This window comes from Solea solea, chromosome 11 (genome assembly GCF_958295425.1).
Source record: "Solea solea chromosome 11, fSolSol10.1, whole genome shotgun sequence".
Classification (NCBI taxonomy): Eukaryota; Metazoa; Chordata; class Actinopteri; order Pleuronectiformes; family Soleidae; genus Solea; species Solea solea.
The window spans coordinates 17,593,084-17,613,969 of record NC_081144.1 but is presented as its reverse complement, the minus strand read 5'-3'; the positions used below and the strand labels follow the sequence as shown (position 1 = coordinate 17,613,969).

Here is a 20,886-nt window from a genome sequence, read left to right as displayed (position 1 = left end):
GGGGAGGACATGTGGTATTTCTCTTGTATTCTCCAGGGAGTATAATGGAGTCTCTTTTTTTTTTCTCTTTCATTTGCAATTCCCATCTCAGCCTGCAGACATATCTGGGCTTTCACCTGGCCCACTTTCAACTTCTAACCAGTAGAAGGAAAGAGGCCAGGGAAGACTGTCTGCAAGAGACATTCACTGCAATGGTTAATTTTGACCGTAAAATCCATGGACTTATGAATTTCATCTCATTAGAAGTTGCATTAAGAGCTGTTAAGAGCCTAAGTGTGTCTGCGTGTCCTTAATGGGTGGGTGCAGTTATAAGTGATGCAGTATGATGGTCTGCAAATGATCTGATCAGCAACTCAACAAACTATATTTGTTCTGTTTACAGTGGGGTACGTCTACATTCCTGTCCTGTACAACCCTGTGTTCTGTGAGGTGACGTTGTTGTTTTTATAAGTGGTTTAAGAAAACTTAAGTTTCCTCTCAGAAATTTTACATAAACATAACAGCAAGGTGCAGTAATGAACATAACCTAATCCCTTCTCCAATGTTCAAATTTCAAATGCTCTTGTATCAACACATATCCATAAATCACCATTAAATATTGTTTATACCTTTTTGAACTCTGCACTAATGTAGTGTAGCATTTAGTGGTCAATATGTGGTTTTTCAACCGAATGGTTGTGGGTTCGATTACTGGCTTGCTTTGGGCAAGACACTTAACTGGTTGCCCCTGATGGCATGGCATGGAAAAGTTTTGAATAAACTCTCACAAGTCAATGAAAGTGGTGATCATACAGCACTTTTATTCGTTCAGATGTTTAGTGTGGAGGATATGATGAGGTCTTGAGGTATTCCTGGGGCTATTTTAGCAGAAATCAAAGTCGCTATCCATCTAAATAATACCAATGTTGTATAATTGACACGCCATGGTTCTATAGAAGCCTGACATGGACAAACCATAATGGCCGTTGCACTTGGAGGTTCTGATTCACCTGACATTACACTGACACACTCACCTCTGTTACGGCCTCCCTTAGACAATATGGACCTGGCTCAATAGGAGACCGAACAATGAAGGACGCCACAAGTTTACCCAATTAATAATTCATCGTTTATTACTTTATTAACTCATCATTTCAAAACCAAAGTAAACAAAAATTGGAAGATCTCGGCAAAAGTAACAAAAGGTGGGTAGTTCTGGACCAGCCAAGAGAAAAATAGATAAAATAACCTAAATAACTAAAATAACCAAACCATCTGAGGAGGGAGAAAAAAAACAAAGAGCCCTCCAGCTGGCAACCCATTCTCCGTCCACTCTCTCTCTTTCCTCCTCCATTTAAACTTCACTCCGATGTTGCCTTCTCCCTTGAAATGAAATGAAGCACAGATGAGTGGAGAGGAAAGAGAGAGAGAGGAAAGAGAGATATTTCAATAAGCCGCACATAACAGCCTCATTAGAATAAAGGGACTATACCGGCACTTATTTTTACACACTTCGATTCCCAGTCTTGCAGCTTTACGTGTGGAGTTTTGCATGTTCTCCCTCCCACCATCAAAAACATGGATGAATATTAGAATGTTAGACACAGTCAGTCAGTTTGGTTGCTTGTGGCTTAGTCGCAGTGGCTCTGATCGACCCTCCATCTGACCTCCCAATTTCAGTTGACAATAAAGATGCTGTCCTTTATTTTCAACAAGAGATCTGCTGTCTGTCATGTCACGGAGTGGAAGGAGAGGAAAACACACAGCTACATACCATAAATACAGAGGTCCGTTGTTGCTGTGAGGCTGCAGAGTGGAAAATGACTTCAGGAGTGCTGTTCAAAGGCCTGATGACCCATGACACTTGTGACCACTATCCACTGACACCACACACAACTGAATGTGTCATAAGGAGAGGGTGGTCTCTGAAGTGAATGCTGCATTTTAGGCTTGGGATTCAAATATATCCATAGCAGAAGTTCAAATTGTTCACATTTTCTATTTTATAGAATAAAGTGTTTATATTTTATCTGTGGGTAATAGTGGGTATATTTATACTTTTGACTGTGTCCGCTTTAGGGATGGATGCTCTGTTCCTTGAATTTCATACTGTACCTACTGTTGACAATAAATGATCATAGTACCACTTCCTATTGTAGAAAGTTAAAAAAATATACAATTGTTATACATTTTTACAGACTATGACAGTTTTTTCTACATTTTCTACAAAACATTCAACATTAACTCTTGTTAAGACTTTGATTTGTCCTTATTTTTAGTCTCTAGAGCATCCACTAACCAGCGTATGACCAGCATAGGATTCTGATTGATGCTGGTTAACCTGCCCATGCTGGACCAGCATCATAACATGATGCTGGTCACCATGTGCTGGTGACCAGCTATGATGGCCACTGCTGGTTTTTCTAACAGCGCATCAGGACTGCTGGTGCTGAAAAGGTCAGTGTTAATGACCAGTAAAGGTCCTGGACCAATTCACACAAGTTCACACAAAAACACACGGCGATACTTGCCCTTTAATGTGGAGCGGCGCGAGGACAGGAATGCCAGGAAAGGGGGGGGCGTGCGTCGCGCAGGATGGGGCGAGGCGCGCGCGAGATGCTGTTGGTATGCGCTGCGATGTCCAACTGCAGCCCACGCATCCCCGAACTGTGCTGAATTACGGTGAAATAGAAAAGACGTGGGAAGAGATCGGCAGCTCAGGCACACGCGTGTCGTGATGAGATGACACGGCCAACTGGACACACTGCGTGGTCACTGCAGGGACGTGAGGGGGAAAATAACAGACATGAAGGGAATGGACTCGCGACCTAAAGACACCTTTTAAGAGGAAGACGAAGAGAATGAGGGTGAATTCCTGCATGTCATTATCTGAAATGATGCTGTGTAATCCCACAGATGAGATGATGTTATGCCGCTGCTTTGTTTAATGCATAGAGTCTTAACTGTGGCTGTCCTTCATTCCACTCAGCAAAGGGACCGCAAAACGGCTTTTACATGAGTATGTCTGACACCTGCCTCTCCAAACTAACTCAATCGCGCTTGTCAATCAAACGGCACAATTGTCATTTGTATAATGTGTCAACATCCCCGTGCATGAACTTGGTTGTTTTATCAGAAATCTTGGAGAAAAAAAGGATATGTTAAAAACAACAACAACAACAACAACACACACACATTTAAAGGACTGTGATATTTGATGGAACATCAGCATCCAGTAGTAAACCCACTAATGGGCATCACTGGTGTGTTATTGTGGGTATTCCCAGTAAAGAAAAAGATGGTGGATTATATATGAGAAGAGAGATTAATGAGGTAAACAACAAATGTGGACGCGTCTGTGGATCAAACAGGTGATTTCTATTTAGAATGATTCTGAAATAGTGACAATATCGCCTCCCACACCTCCCACAGCCTCCGTCCTGAGTACAAGTGGCTGTAAACCATTTAACGAACATGCCTCCACCACCACCTGTACCAACTTCAGCCACAATAAGCTTCTAGCATCTGTCTGCAACACGCAGACAGGGACAGCATGTATCCGCTGAGGCTAAACAGGGAGGTAACTCCTGCATCCTCACACCTTGTCCCCCTTCTCCCACTCCCCAATGCTGCAGGCTGCCGATTTAGAGCTTCTGGTGATACATGACAGACAGAGACAGAGAGACACAGAGAGAGACAGAGGGGGAGAGAGAGAGAGAGAGAGAGAAGGAGAGAGACTGCTGTGACTGTGGATATGGAAAATTGAGCTGGGTCCAGACACACATCACCAGAGGAAAGACTGTAAACATGCCTCACAAGTGGCAGTGGCAGTAGGTGGGAGAACTTGCTGATGTTTATCCAGATATTTGCTCCTTTGATTACACCTCTGTGGCTGTGTCTCCAAAGTAAAAGCCAATACTCCTGTGCATACACTGTAGCTTTTATGCAGTGGTCTGGGAAGTTTCAAGGTTACTGCTCTGCAGAGCTCTGCAGAGATGTACGCTATTCGAATAGACTGACCATAATATGATCTGCTATGTTCACAGGGTAACTCAAAATAGGATACACATTTTAATAATTATTACAAAATCGCTGCAGCAATCCACAGGCTCATGTTTCTGGGGGGGAAATGACATAAACATAAGGACTGAGCAACGTGTCTACTCCAGTGTGGGCTTGGGAGTCGGAGAGAACGTTGACCAAACCCGACCCGAACCTGACACCTGTCCTGTTTTTTTGTCCAAGTCTTACAAATACCTGACATCGTTGATATCATTGACGTCATTGATTTACATCATCCAAACGTTGTGGTTTATTTTGAATTGTTGTGGAGGAAAATGATAGCATCTACCGGGTTTAGCAGCTTCCATAGTGTTTGTAACGTCTGGGGCTGCTTGAGCCAGTTGTGTGGGGAGGAGAGGGCAGGGACAGTGTGATGTACGGATAAACTTGGCCAGACGTCTGTCACCTGATGTCCAGCGCGTATTCTGCAGTCTGATTATTTCTCTTTTTGTGTCTTCCGGTGGAAACACTGATGTTGTTAATACATGTCGCTCAATTTGTGGTCGTCTTCTGTCCAGATGTCCGTCGGCATCCCCTCGACATTCACCTGAGCAAAAGTGACGTTTAGCTGCTAATTAACTGCTTGCATGTCTCTGTGTCCAGCGAAAGGCACCGCCTCGACACAGACGCGGGTCATTGTACTACATCTTTTGCTGACACAGGTTCATATGCAGCACCAGTATTATTTAGCTCTTGAGCTGTCCTGCAATGGAATGTAAGCCTCATTATTATCTCTGCCAAAAATCTTGTATAATGGGCAAAACTGTAAAAAAGAAAAAAAGAAGAAAAACCATATCCGTCATTGGTTTTGAATAAAATGGGGCAATTTGTTATGATGTGTATCTCAGTGACATCTTAACAGATCAGGATGCATTTTCTCATGCTTATGTAAAAAGGTAATATCTATAAGCAGGTACATTTCTATACAGATTGTGGATCCAGTGAAGATGTAATCATTCCTGTGCTCTCTGAGTGCTGGGCTTTTCTGTGGTCTGCTGTGTTATTGAGGGGATAACAACAAAACCAGTTGTTAGCTGTTGGTGGAGCGAAGTGAGCGAGCTCAGATCTGGGGGGTGACAAATTCTTTGAGGTACTGGGGGCGTTGCCATGGATGCACTGGAATGTGAGGAGGGAGTCTTTATATTCGACCCGGGCAGAGATGGGAAGCCAGTGTAGTGAGTGGAGAATGGGTGTGATGTGTTTGTGTTTACGTACTCTCAGCAGGATCCTAGCGGCACTGTTTTGAACGTGTTGTAGTTTTTGGATGCTCTTGCTGGGAATCCCACTGAGAAGTGCGTTACAGTAATCCAGTCTGCAGGAGACAAAGGCGTGGACGAGATTCTTAGCATCTCTTAAGGTAAGAGTGGGACGGAGTCTGGCTATATTTCTGAGGTGGTAAAATTATATTTTGCAGAGGTGTGGGCCTCAAAGGTTAGATGGGGGTCAAACCTGACACCGAGGTTGGTAACTGTTGATGATAGAGGGATGTCCTTGCCGGAGAAAGTCATACAGGTTATGGCGGAGTTTTGGATCTGATGAGGGTAACCAGTGCGGATGGCTTCAGTTTTGGAACTGTTCAGCTGGAGAAAGTTATGCCTCATCCACGTCCTAATCTCCTCCAGACATGCAGTGAGCCTGGATAGATGTGATGTTGCTGATGGTGTTGAGGGGGCGTCCGTCCTCATGTATAGTGTGTGTCATCTGCGTAGCAGTGGAATGATATCACAAAGTGACTTCTGACTTTTCCAAGAGGGAGCGTGTAGAGCTTGAACAGGATGGGTCCGAGGACTGATCCTTGTGGAAACGAAGCACCTGGTTAGCACCAGGGAAAATATTGTGAATTTTCCTTACAGCGTCACAGAGTAATTAAAAAAAAAAAGCATCACAGGGTTGAAACATACAAATGTTCATTACAGCTGGCAGGATGGTTAAATTTCATCTGTGTCCTGTACTCCTTTCATCATATACACACAGACTCTTGACCCTGTGGATATTGACCCATGTATTATTGGTGTTTATTGTCTGACTCTCTTATACACTTGTTTTAGATTTCCTTGCATAAAAAATCACCAGCAGGGACCTGTATCAGAGCTCTACTGTGATCTGATTGGTCAAAACATCCCATTATGCAACAATGTGATTGGACGTTTCTTCTTTATCTGTTGGATGGAATATATTCTCGTTTTGCTCTTTTGTATGTTTCAACACTGCATCACCTCCTTTGCGTGTGAACCAGCTATCTCTCAGTCAGGGTTAATTCAAAGTGCCACAGACTATAGACTGGAGGCGTGTGGTTACAGGGATGACTGAAACCCTTTGCCAAAGCGTGTGACTTTTTAAAATAATGTGAGCGATAATTATGACCTGTCGTGGTTGTACCCCAGCATTTGCCCTGTGTCAGCTGGAATTGGCTCCAGTGACCCGTGGCCTTCATGCGGAGGATAAAACGCTAGACAACTGATGGATGGGTGAACAACAATTATCACGTATGTCAAGTGTCAGAGTAAATCAGGGTTTCTCAAAAACAATGTAGTGACACTGGCAAGTTAAATCTCTTTAGAGAGCTGTTTCTGTATTAAAATTACTTATTATATTATATATAGAGGGATAGCAGCAAAAGTTAAACCCTTTAACACCTAAACCTCAAAATGTATGGCTGGACTTTTTTTATTTTTTTCGTTATTTTAACCATAAAAGGGCCAGAAAATGCTTTTGCCCATTTTTTCACAATAACTTTCAATATCTGGCAGTTATTTACAACTTAATAGAATATTTTAACATGTGATGCAGTAACAATTTAAAATAAAGAAAAATAAAGTTTTATTTAAAAAAAACAAAAACACTTTTGTGTTACATGAACACCATATTTTACGTGTTCAATTTGAAATTTGAACAGTATAAAACATAAAATAACATTTGTTTGAGTGTTTCGTGTGGTAATTACTGTAATAACCACATGTCGGCTTTGACTTCTCAGCTTCCGGAAACCATTGGAATTTTTTTGCTGTCTGCGATACACTCGGTGTTCAAGGGTTGAAGGGTTAAAGGGACGGTCTACAAGGTAGACAGCGTCAAAACATCCCATAGAGCATATTCGAGGGACAGCTCGTTTGGAAATAAAGTGAGAGAGACAAAGTTGAAATGGTTGGTCATGTGCAGAGGAGGGATAGTGATTATAATGGACAAATGGTGTGGAAGATTGAGGTGTTGTGAAGAAGGACACGAGGACACAGATGGTGCAAGAGAGGAGGACACAAGGGCGAGGGCAGAATGGAGTCGGATGATCTGCTGTGGCGACCCCTAAGGGGATAAGCTGAAAGAAGAAGATATATTTATAATATTCGATATTTGGTACCATTTAGCTCATGAGTCATGATGATGACACACTGCCATATTTACCTTTTTATCTCACTCCTATATACTGATGAACTATTCATATGATCCGTGACTTGACGAAGGTGTGCATGTTTAAGGGAGGGAATGGTGATCATATCACACATACACAGAAAGAGGAAAGACATCAAAAAGATGATATGGAGCACTCAGCATATAATCAGATTTGTTTGTTGTAACTGCTCCCTGTGAGAGCTGATACAGTATTACTGGCTAGCATATTGATCCTGCACTCTGCTCAAATGAGGGAGAACCCATAACCTAATACACATAGACACAATGGAGCCAATGCAATGGTTCAGCCACTCCTGCTTGTCTCAACTGCCCTGAATGTGCATGAATGTTTTACAAGGAGGCTTTGAAATCAAGGGCAATGCAGGGAATTACTGGTGGGTTTTTGTCGGCGGTGAAAGATGTTTTTTTTTTTTTTTTTTTCTCACACATAATACAAAAAAAGGGTCAAATGGGTTAGGGTTTTGATTGTTATCACAGTATTCAAACACACGTTTCTGACGACGTTTCCTAAGTCTGTATTGTGTATTCCTATTACTGCATGATTTAGTTAGGTAGTTTATTAATAATAATGAATAATGTCTTCGAATAATTATTGCAGCCCTAAAATTAGCAGCAACTTGTTACGGTGTACAAATAAGATTAAGACCCTCAAAATGTGCGTATGGTGATTTTATATAGTAAATACAAAAGTGAACACACTGTAATAACTTTAATCTCACACCTTTGCTCTCTGCCCTGTCCTGCAGCTCCTCACTGGTACGTCTGCCAGCAGCTGAATCCACAAGTGTGAAGTGTTTTTATTCCCTCCTGCCCGACGTGGCCCCACCCTGTCTGAAAGCTGCAGGTCCCATTTTCCTCCAGCATGACGGTTGCTACCGGTGACCCCACGGATGAAGCAGCGGCACATCCGGGACAGCCTCATGAACATTATGATCCAGAGCCAGACCACGAGTGCTGCGAGAGAGTCGTCATCAACATCTCAGGCTTGCGCTTTGAGACACAGCTCAAGACCCTCTCTCAGTTTCCGCAGACACTACTCGGCGATCCCAAAAAAAGGATGAGATATTTTGATCCTCTGCGGAATGAATACTTTTTTGACCGAAATCGTCCCAGTTTTGATGCTATTCTGTATTATTACCAATCAGGAGGGAGGCTGCGTCGGCCTGTTAATGTGACCCTGGACATTTTTTCCGAGGAGATACGCTTTTATGAATTAGGTGAGGAGGCTATGGAGATCTTCAGAGAGGACGAAGGTTTCATAAAGGAAGAGGAACGACCTCTGCCAGAGAATGAATTTCAGAGACAAGTGTGGCTGCTGTTTGAGTATCCAGAGAGCTCAGGTCCCGCTCGTATCATTGCCATCATTTCTGTCATGGTGATTCTTATCTCTATTGTCAGCTTCTGCCTGGAGACACTGCCAGTTTTCCGAAACGATGATGAGGAAATGTACAAATATGCACACCAGTCTATGTACAACATCACCTCTACCTATGACAGCTCTCCATATTTTACAGATCCCTTCTTCATTGTGGAGACCCTCTGTATCATCTGGTTCTCATTTGAGTTCCTAGTCAGGTTCTTTGCCTGCCCCAGTAAAGCAGGATTTTTTGGCAACATTATGAATATCATTGATATTGTGGCAATCATCCCTTACTTCATCACACTGGGCACTGAGCTGGCAGAGAGGCCAGAGGACAGCCAAGCAGGACAGCAAGCTATGTCTTTAGCTATTCTCCGTGTCATCCGTCTAGTCAGAGTGTTCCGTATATTCAAACTCTCACGTCACTCCAAGGGGCTCCAGATCTTGGGACAGACTCTGAAGGCCAGTATGCGTGAGCTTGGACTCCTCATCTTCTTCTTGTTTATTGGTGTGATCCTCTTCTCCAGTGCTGTCTACTTTGCCGAAGCAGACGAGCCAGAGTCCCAGTTCTCCAGCATTCCCGAGGCCTTTTGGTGGGCTGTGGTTTCCATGACCACTGTAGGCTATGGAGACATGGTCCCAGTAACTATCGGTGGAAAGATTGTGGGGTCTCTCTGCGCAATCGCTGGTGTGCTGACTATTGCCCTGCCTGTACCTGTAATCGTGTCTAACTTCAACTACTTCTACCACAGAGAGACGGAGGGTGAGGAACAGGCACAGTATCTGAATGTCCCAAGCGTGCCTAAAGCCAGCTCAGCTGACGACCTGAAGAAGAGCGGCCGGAGTGGCAGTGGCTCCACACTCAGCAAATCTGACTATGTAGAGATCCAAGAGGCGGTGAACCACAGCACCGAGGACTTCAGACCAGAGAGCATGAAAACTGGAAACTGTACCCTGGCCAACACTAATTACGTAAATATCACTAAGAAGCGTACAGATGTATAATGTGAGCTGGTAGTGATAGTAAACTTCAACTGGGTCTACAGGGACTACAGGGACTACCTGGGGTGACTAATGTATGGTGCCCAGGATGAGAATCCACAGCAGATGAGTGAGATTCTCTCAGAGAAAAGGCCAAGAGAAAGACCTCACATTCTCCTAATATCCTATGGACCTATCATTGCATATTATAGAACTACTCCCTGTCTTCTTTAGGACATAGTCAGTGTGTGCATGTAGTTAATCTTTAACTATACAACAGTAGTCGTCCTGCTTGCAAAAGTAGCCAAATAGTAGCCTAACCAATACTAATCAATATTAACAGTGTAATGGGACCATACGTTTATACATTGTTGCTCAAGCTGCCGTTGGGTGAAGTTGCAAGATAGCAATAATCATGTAGATCAATGTAACTTTTCATTTTAAAAGCACTTTGTTAACTTGTGATTAAAACAAAAAATAAATAAATAAAAAAATGTATTATCAGCATTCATGGGCAACTGTAATCAGCTGCTCTAACTGCCAAGGTCCAGACTCAGAGAAAAAACTAAATCAAAGACCACAGCTGTTCTGTCAGGGGAAAACATTCATTGTGACCCGTGTGCACTAGCTTTACTCCCTGGGCCTGCTAGATATTTTCTAGTACAAGCTAGTGTCCTCTGTCGAGACCAACAGATATGACACTCTGTAGTTGTGGACCACAAGAGCACATCACCCCTTTTCCTGCCATTTTACAGAGTAGAGTGGATTTTATTGTAGAATACGCACTCACCGAGACTCTGCCTTTTTCCAATAACTGGAGGCTACAGCAGGTGGACAGAGGAAATGTCCCTCTAAACAGAGTGAATGTCCTATTTTTTGCTGTATGTTCATTTGTATGTTTTTTTTAAAGTAACATGATGAATGTGTGCTTCTAGCTTACATTTGTATGATCAACCACCCGTTATAGACCTTAACTTCTTAACTGTACCTTCAAGTGTCTTGTCCGCTGCCACCTGCTCCACTGTAATAGCAACAGCATTAATGTCACGATTGTTGACTTCATAGCATTCCATGTGTGTAGAAATAGATCTGATGAGATTAAGTAGCATATCTAGGGGGGGGAGTTTTGATCACTGTTGTTCTCTGAAGCAACGTTTCAGGTTTTCTGTTGCAGAATCGGATGCACAGCTGTACGTTTTCTTGACCATACAAATCTCACATGAGCGATCAAAGAGAATCACTGAAGCCTGTCATGAGCTCTCTGTCATAGACTCCTCGCTAAAGCTAGGGTTGGCAATTTGTCTCTGAAACACTTGTTTGTTCAAATCCTCTTCCGTTTGCACTATAACCTGATGAGAGTGGGTGGGATGCATTGGTTGCATTTTTGTAAAATGAAGCCTTTCCAGTCTTACAAACTATTGGTTTAACAATTTTAAAGTGTGGGCTTTTCCAGACTTCTCATTTATAGCTTTAAAAATCCAGTAAGATCAGTAAACGTCTCCTTGCCTCTGGTTCAAGTAATTCAAGATATTGCTGTTGGATTTAAGTGTATTAAATGTTGCTAGCTGAACTATTAGGTCACCAAAGACACCTGGAATATAGAGAACGTGTCCTTTATTACCATACAAAAGATTATCTTCTGCTATTGTAGTGATGCATGCCCTGTGAGGTTCATCATAGCATGCATTAGTATGAACAATACATAATCAAAAGGCAAATTTACTCCAATATATCCTTCTATTTGTAGAGGTACTGGCTCTATGTGCAATCTATGAAACCAAGTGGTCTTTGCTTGTGGAGTATGAGTGATGCTTTGTGTATGCATCTTTCTGCCAGTGCTATCGCAACCTATGTTAAGTATTTACCCAGAGAGGTTGTGTGTCCATGAGAAGGTCTGTAAACTGTCTCTAACAAAAGGATTTAGGATTTCTGAAGTGTGGATTTATGAGGTACTGGCACATTGTCAGAGCTCACTGCACTGCGAGTGCTCCCTTCGCCTTGAATTAAACAGACATGCTGCCAGTGAAAACAGGGCTGCTAATGTGGACACATGGAAAAACAGATTTAAGTCAAAGGGCACACGTGATAAAATATTAGTATATGTTTCCCACTTTATCTCATTATTAGCCTTTCCCAACTGGAAACTGAAGTTGGTGTTGCTTTGCAACTCACTTCCCTTACCATGCATAGAAGAAAATCAGTGATTTTACATCAGCACTTGGATCAACAACACATGAGTGCCAAACTCATGTGTTGTTGATCAAAGTGCTGCCTCCATCAACAAGCTTCAAAGTTTTGTGACTTCATTCATTTAGATTTATCTAAGTAACGCAAACTTACCAAATGAGGCAGCAGTAGACCAGCAGCTTTTGTGTCCCTCCAAGCTAAAAACATTGATTTGATACAGGAGAGTTTCCAAAGCAAAACAAACTGAAGGTTCCAGTTGGAAAAAGGCTGCCTAACAGTGAGATAATGTAATTCCAGCCAATGCCAAAATGTGGGCTGAGACCTGAGTTAGGGCAAGGAGAAGTTGTCTAGTAGTGACATCTGACACCAAGTTGCAGATGTCTAGCCTATCAATGCCTCACACCATCCATCAAGAAAGAAGGGGAGGAGACTGGGACAATGAGCCTCAATAACAAATCAAATTGGTTTCGGGGTTTAGTCAAGATAGCGTGCACTTAAGCAAGTGTAGATTTTATTAGGTGAGCTTTTTGTGTGCACGTATTCATTGACGTGTGCTTGCCTAATTCTTCGCTGAGGGGATGCACACGGTGCACTCAGTAGCTCACAACCACACATGATAAACATAAACTATGATTTTTAAAGGAAACGAGGAAGGTTTTGACAGGCTTGTGTCTTGCTCTTCTCGGCTGTAAAGTCCTCATATTCTCATGTATGTCTCAGAGTGAAAGCACAACAGTGGCTACTCCTGTGTGTGCTGCCAAACCCAGTGGACTATTCAAGCAGTTGTTCCATCTGACATTGTGCTCAACCAAGTGCATCATCACGCTCCAAGGGACTGCTGGAGTGTCTGTCTCTGACATATATGTCCATCACGCTAAGTGTTGTCTCTGATTGTGCGCAGAGTGTCTATAAGAGACCAAGAGAGACAGATGGACAGAGAGAGAGAGAGAGAGAGAGAGAGAGAGAGCTTTTAGACAGAAGCGGAGAGTGTGTAGCTTTTAAATACAATGTGGTAGCAGTTCTACAACACTCTCCTTGACTCCATGCCGGAGTGACTATTGAGCTTCTCCACCTTTACAGGCTGTTTACACACTATATACACTGAACACATGCATGTAGTATATTAAATAGAAACTAAAGGAATATGTTGCCACGCTCACTTGAGTTGAAGAGAGGAAAGAGAGGAACGATTGGGGAAGAACAACACGATGATGAAAGTGAGGTAAACACTGCCCAGACCCTCTGATGTATTTATGTATTTCTCCACACTGTACTGGAACACCTTAATGTGACTTAATGTGATTGAAGGCCTCACATGGACTGCTCTGTTTCCCTCTCGTTAGCAAGCACACAACTGATGTGACATGGTCTGTCAACACAGACAGAAACCATTGAGACACCACATGGGGATCTGTACCAAGAAAACACACAATTGCTGTATAATTTACAAACAGAGACAAGAAGTCACATGGCACACACACTGGACTTTGGGACAGCTGCTGTACACACATGTACACACAATACCTGCCAATGTACACCTGCTAAATGCTGTCAGGACAGAGATGCACCCGTCAAAATTCAGTACCCAAACAAAAACTGAATGGACTGAGAATGCATGTAAAACAATAGATGTACAAGTTACAGCTGCTGCCATTGATGTCATAAACTGCCTGAAGCTTCAGCTTTAACACACTCTTGCCATGACGTACAGACTCTCGCGCCCGCAGGGAATCCGTGTGTGCTAAATGAAATAATGCAAGAAATTAGGTTTCATAGGAGGTGAATTAGCTTTTAGGTTTGTGTGCTAAAGAGAAAGGATGGATGTGTATGAAGGAAATAACATTTCTGAGAACTTTTACCTTTATGTTATGTTTGTCATTCATTTATTGTTTGTTTATTAACCATGTTTTCATACTTGAAAGTTATTATCAGCTCATATCAGTGAGGTCTGACTGAAACACATGAGTAGGCCTTGGTCAATTGGCTCCTTTCTTTATTGTCTGAACACATACTGCATTTAATTTGCCTTCTTCAGCCATTTTTCTGATTGTTTCTAGCTCCTTCATTGTGTTGTGTTGTCATGGCTGGATTCTGCTCTAACTTTATGTATGAAAACCTTTTTTGTTTGTTTATTTGTTTTTGTACTGTTGTAAGTTAAATGCTTAACCAAGATGCATTCTGTCTGTTGTTACATAAAAGGGAAATGGATCTGGACACTTGACATTAGAAAATGTCATGAAAGAGACACTTTTGTCATTGAAAATCATTGTAAAAATATAAATAATAGTATGATGATTAAAACAATAACAACATCTTTACAATAACCTTACGTGTCTGTTTTGCTTCTTGTCATTTTTGGAACGTAACATTATGGTTGTTGCGTAGTACCCTGCCACGGGGGCGTTACCTTGGTTGTGGGATGTCAGCTACAGGAGCTCTATTAAATATTTCATACATTTGTATGACTGAATTTGCAACTATCTAAACAAAGCAAACATAAGATGGTGTCTGTGAGGGAGATCTCATACCAGAATGAATGAAGATTTGGCCACTTGATGATCCATGCTGCGCAGTATAAATGGATGGGAGCATCACTGTAGCAGCCCCTCTCATGTGCATTACAGCAGGTGTATTTGAATCGACCCCTGGATGGTTTTGTGTCCTGCTTCTCGCTTTGCACTTTGTGGTTTACTGAGAAAGCAAAGTGGTCTATTTATAAAAGCAGTGAGCTCCTGTAAAGTGTGTCAAGAGAAAGAATAAAAAAGACAGAGGAAAGCAACACGTTCTTCCTCTGTGGCTCAAGAGTGTGGCAAGTACAAACAGTTAACACTACAACTCATTTGCCTCTCCCCTCCTTGGGGTGATCATGACATCGCAGTCATGTTCAGTAGATGATGTCATTCTTCTCCCAGACATGTCTGAGCAGGAGTATAATGCTCTCTTTATTATGACGAGCGTCTAAAGATGGGGATGAAACAGGCTTCCAGATAAAAGAGTGGCCTTGTCCACAGACAAAAGCAAATGGATTCATACCTGTCATAGTAACATTTCTAATGTGACATTTCACAAGTTGTATGAGGCCATTGTTGTCACTGGACAGAAGCATTTCAAAGGTCACAGGCAAAAGTGACCCTGGGGCCCTACACCAAAACAGAAGTGACGGGAACTATTGGCTGTATTCTCCACTGCTCAGACATGTCTGAGAGAAGAATGACATCATTAACTGTACATGACTGCGACACATTACTAGAAACCCTGAATAGACCACCATGCTAACCACAGATTGTAACCCCTAATGGCTGTTGTTCATGCAGCAACAGTTTATTCATTTATTTATTTGTAACCTTTATTTAAACTAAGAAATATATTGAGGAGCAACCTCATTTACAATAGCCGAGACAAAACACAAAACATAGTATATATATATATATATAACGTAATCGTTAGCCATTACTAACTAATACAGGTCAAATTCAACAGAGGGCACCATTGTCCCATTTAGTGGGATTTAACGCAAACCTATACAACTATGTTTCATTTGTATCACCTCATACATGTTCGTAGCTTTGTGTGTACTCACACTAAGTTGACGGTGGATCAGTGGTAGAGCAAATCGTCTTTCAGCTGAACGGATTTCGATTTGATTCCTGGCTTCGCTGGGCTACATGCGTGCTTGGGCTTTACCCCGCGTTTCACCTGACAACCCTGGAGAATTGTGTCAATGGGTATGAAAATAATATGCTGCATGTAGATGGGCTGCATGACTGTGTGAGTGAATGGGTGTGAATGGGTAAATGGCAAAACTGCAGTGTAAAGCAGCTTTGAGTAGTCATCAAGTCTAGAAAAGCGCTAAATAAATACAGACCATTTACCAGCTGCACGTCTGCCGTGTTCTTGCACTGTGTCTGTCTTGTCTCCACACACCACAAATTTGATTATGACTTCACTTTTTGATTTATCTCTGACAGAAAAGCTAATTCAATTCAATTTTATTTCTATAGCCCAACATCACAAACACAATTCGCCTCGAAGAGCTTTACAGTCTGCACAGCAAGTGACACCCTCTGTCTTTAGACCCTCACATAAAGTAAGGGAGAAACTCAGGAAGAGCCACAGAGGAGGGAAACCTTTCCCAGGATGGACAGACGAAGTTCAATAGATTGCAGACAAAGCATCACATTTACAAAGAGAAGAAATATAATAGACCACAAGTATTTCACAAATCAAAAACATTCATGGCATCTCATCCAGGGTGTGACATGTGCTATCGCCATCTGGGATTGGTTGCAGCTCCTCATGAGACCCCCCCGAAAAGGACAGGGCATGAATGAAGGATGAATGAGGAAAATATTAACGTTAGTGATCAGTAGCTATATATAGTAATCAGTATAGTTGCAATATTTGAGCTGCAGTGTTGAAGCTCTGGAATCACGAATACCTGGGAAATAAGAAAAGAGAGAGATATAGAGAGGAAGAGCACAAACAAGGGGGTGAGAGAAAACAAAGTTATGATAAAGCGCAGAGAAGAGGAGGTGAGATGGGGAAGGAGAGAGAGAGAGAGAGAGAGAGAGACAGATGGGTGAGAGCTGAGGCACAAGCAGGCCTCCATTTTCTGACCGGAGTGGTCTCTTTACAGGGAGCCATTGTAAAGAGCTCAGCGCTGGAGTGATGAGATCTCTTTTCCTGGTTCCTGTCAGTTCCCCATGCCACTGCATTTTGAACCAACTGAAGAGTCCTCAGAGACATTTTACAGATTTATAACTTGATTACTGTCATACAACGTCACGGAAATGTACAACTGTGTGACAACTGCATAACAATTTAGATTGTGTTTTTTAATAAAAATGACCTACAGGAAGCATGTGTGAGGTTAAAAAGTATCGGTCTGAGAACCGACCCCTGTGGAACTCCATGTTTAGCTTCCACACTGGGAACTCTCCGATAAGTAAGATTTAAACCAGTTTAATGCAGTTCCATTGATCCCAATAACACGCTCCAGCCTCTGTAATAAACTTTTATGGTCAACAGTGTCAAATGCAGCACTCAGGTCTGTGATTTTGTTTACTCAGACAGGGAGAGCGAGAGAGCGCACAGCTGCTAAAATAGTTTAAGAGATAATATTTATGTTTTTCATGTATTCAGATTCAGCTATTAAATTCAGATATTAAACCTAGACTGAGAGGTGTCAGTTTGATGTAATCACGGTGGCAGGATGTCAATATCATTATCAACAGATCTTGTCTCTTTCTATTTTGGCTGGGAACCATGCACTGTATGTCACACGGGGGAAAAAGGCGAGACACTGAAACTCAGCAGTGACACACAGTATAGTGAAAAGTTACACACAAGTTCTCCCTCCCGTTTTCTCTGACATTTTTGATTGACGTGACCGGTTCGTTTTTGAACGTCACATGTGGCACTGGTGAATGGCTCACATGCTGTGAACATTTACCGCTGCAGTGTGAGCTGATTTATAACCTAATACACTCACCAGTTAACGGCCTGTCAACATGAACTTTCTTTATAGAGCACCATCTTCCACAGGGGAAAACCTGGGAAACATATTATTGTGAACACATCTTCACACACATTTTCATGAATGTGTGTGTGGAGGAGGGGAAGCCCTTCCTTTATCACTGCCGCTTCAGTGGAAGCACCTCACCTGTTCTATTTATAGCAGTGGATTTCCCTTTGGTTTACAGGGAGAGCCTCCTCCTCCTAGTTTCAAAGAGTTTAACAGCCAGTGAGTTGTGTTTATTTCATAATGTGTCTTAGTTATACGCTCGGAAAACAAAGAATCCTATTTTTTAATGATGCAGACTGTGCATACATCACATGCAGCTGCTGGAATTTTAAAAAGATGAGGAGGTGGACGAGGAACACCACTGGGGAGCCTCAGTCTGTCAATGGTTTTAACGAGCTGAATTGATCCATGGGTTTGGCCTACATTCAGTCGGCTGGCTGTAAGTAAAGATGCATGATGGAGAACAAAGCCAGCACTGCTAGCTCCTTAAAGTGATTTTTTTTTTAGCACAAATCCGTCAGCTGTGTATGAAATAATTATACTGTGTCTTCATTAGATCATTTCAAGACATTGTTTGTAGACATAGAATTTTGCAGTTTGATGAATAAATGATTTCATCTTCTTGTTGTCTTGATTACATGCATATAGAGCATAATAATAGCACAGCATTTCCCCATCTACAAAACAAAAACAAGGCACACCCTAAAAGCTTGTCTTTTCTTGTCTATAAGTAGGTTAGAGTCAGCATAAATCACATAACATGGAATCCATTAAAAAAGGGTATTTTTGTATAACACAAGAGGTTTGTCCTCTCCATCAAGATAGATAAGATAAGATAGCCTTTATTGTCATTGTACTAAAAGCCATACAATTAAATTATGGGTTGTTACAACTGAAGTAGCATTTGAATAATATCAATTAGATAATAAAAAAGAATAAATAATTAAGTAAACATGTCATGTGACAAGGAAGCTTGCTATTTTTATAATATACTGTACAAATTCATAAAATTCAAAATATAGGACAGTTCAGGGTCAACAGACACAGGACCTGGATGCTAGTAAAAGTGTATTTTAGAAAATATCTATATTTACATCGAATATGAGAAACACAGTGATCCAAAATAAAAGCAAACACCTTCATTTCACAAGTCAAACATATAAGATTACTTCTGTGCACACTTCTCTCTGACATCTGGGAACCCTGCTTGGTGGAGCTGCCGAAAGAACATACATGCACATAATATTGGACAAAACTACAAAATACAGCAGGCACACAACGATTCAAAAATAAAATACTGTATTATTATATTTTCCAAATACTAATATTACTTATTTAGTCTACAGCTGAAACTCATTGGTGTGTGCACAACCTCTATGAATGTAAATACAACAAAACAATATCAGCTCCTATCTAAATGTAACATCATCTTACTATCGAATGCAATCATTTTAAACAGTAAGTGCTTTAATTAAAAATCATCCATATGTTAGTATTTACCTAATTTCAATATAATTTCTGGTTTTATTATTAATAGATTAATGTATGGTTTTTAGTGTGAACTATACACTATTTTGTATGAAAACAAATGTGTTTACTTACATTTTTGCTGAAATATCTTCATGGATATTGTTATTGCAGCATCACGATGGAATATTGTGAAGCACTCTGAGGCAGGAAGTGACCTTGTCAAGTTGTGCACACCATAGCACTCAACCATTTGAAAGCATTGAGAACATACACAGCTTTTACATTTCAAAGATCAATTAACACCAATGACTAAATGGAGAACAAAAAAAAGATACATTAAAATAAGATTAAGCTCAAGTGTGGCAATGAAAGCTTGTGACTTTGTGTCTATTGTGTGTTTATTTGTGTGATTTTAAGTCCGGGCAAATAAAAAAAAAAAATTTAAGTAGGCAACACGCATGAAGAAAACCAATCTGTGGCAGCACCTCGCGTTATGTTTTCTGATGATGTCATATAATACAATATACAGTATTTTTTACAGTATTTAAGTAAGTGCAAAAATACAGGACATTGAAGTATTTTCATCATCCCAAAAAAATACAAATTATAGAATGAGATTTTGTGTTTTAAATACATATTTTAAATACATTATCTGTAATACCCCCCATCCCTATACATGCATGAGGACTCCTCCCTGAACGGCTGTCTTCCCTTTTTGGTCTTCATGGAACTTTCCATTGAAAAAAGACTTACTGTTAACCCTAATCTGCCACCTAGTGTCCATGAGAAGACATTACTCTAAGCTGGAATCATTTTCTCACCTAGTTTGTCTCCATTTGTCACAGACATGATGTCAGGGGCTTAAAATATCTCCACTGGATAAATAATTAATGAGAGGAAAATTTGAAGAGTTTCTGTTTCCTTGCTATTCTCTCATCTTGTATTTTGTGTCCTTTGTTTTATTTTGCAGTTGTGAATTTAGACTTTTGTTTGCTTTGTTGTCCGAATGGCTTGGATCTATTAAAAACAAACAAACAAAAAAAAGGGACCACACTCTACCACTAGTTGGTAGTGTACTGATCAAGTGTGCATCAGAAGTGGAACACATGATGAGTGGTTGACTGAAAAGCATTAGCAGTCAACAGCCACCTAACATTAACGCAGGAGCCCTTTGACTTATCATACTCCATCTGCCTGCTTGCACAATCATCAAATCTGTTATGTAGTATCCGAGACCATTCTCTTGAACGGGAACATTAGTTCATATTGGATGTGAAGAAGAATCAGATATTGGAATGTAATTATAATAAAATAAAAACGTAATTATTAAGCCTATCGGTGGTGGGTCAAAATATTGATTTGATGATATGTCATCATCCTTTCTCGTGCAATATGATCGATATTCTAATAAACAAATTAAGGCGCTCTAAAGTACACAGTGTCTCTTGTCGTAACATAAACATAAAAACATAAATAATTAGATAACTTTAGATATATAAATAAAAATCTACAGAAACATGGCATATCATGTCACAAGGAATATTTGAGTGTAAAACATATACAGTATAATCAAATCTGAACTTGTAGTTGACATTATCAAGATAAAGATAACAGTCCATTGCAGGGCCAGCATACAGAGACAAACAACCATTCACTCTCACACTCAACTTAGAGTGTCTAATTAACTTCTGCATATTGTCAGGACCAGTAGTCCTCATATACAGTACTTGGTCTTAATGAGACCTCTGAACCTCATCTCTGATGAACTCATTATGTTTATTTGAAGTGTGATTAGGTATTCACTGATTATGGCTTTGTTTAGACTGTCCAAATGAATGGAAGTCAATGCAATGTCTTGAGAAAGATAACTCGTGAAAACTATGTTTTACTGCAAAAGATTAGTCTGAAAACCTTT

At 41.0% G+C, this 20,886-nt stretch overlaps 1 protein-coding gene across 2 annotated transcripts; it reads left to right on the top strand.

Annotated features, from left to right (window-relative positions):
- Positions 1 to 2,594: 2,594 nt before the first annotated feature.
- Positions 2,595 to 14,295, top strand: LOC131468897 (potassium voltage-gated channel subfamily A member 2-like). Of its 2 annotated transcripts, none has more exons than XM_058643587.1 (2): positions 2,595 to 2,846; positions 8,196 to 14,295. In XM_058643587.1, the coding sequence occupies exon 2, from the start codon at positions 8,312 to 8,314 to the stop codon at positions 9,812 to 9,814; it is 1,503 nt and encodes a 500-aa protein (XP_058499570.1). In that variant the 5' UTR covers positions 2,595 to 2,846; positions 8,196 to 8,311; the 3' UTR covers positions 9,815 to 14,295. The 2 variants fall into 2 exon arrangements, with proteins under 2 accessions (XP_058499570.1, XP_058499568.1); XM_058643585.1 differs by lacking the exon at positions 2,595 to 2,846 and adding an exon at positions 5,210 to 5,398.
- Positions 14,296 to 20,886: the final 6,591 nt, after the last annotated feature.

Excerpts from the sequence above, each read along its gene's own strand:
- LOC131468897 (XM_058643587.1), top strand. The coding sequence starts at position 8,312 with ATGACGGTTGCTACCGGTGACCCCACGGATGAAGCAGCGGCACATCCG.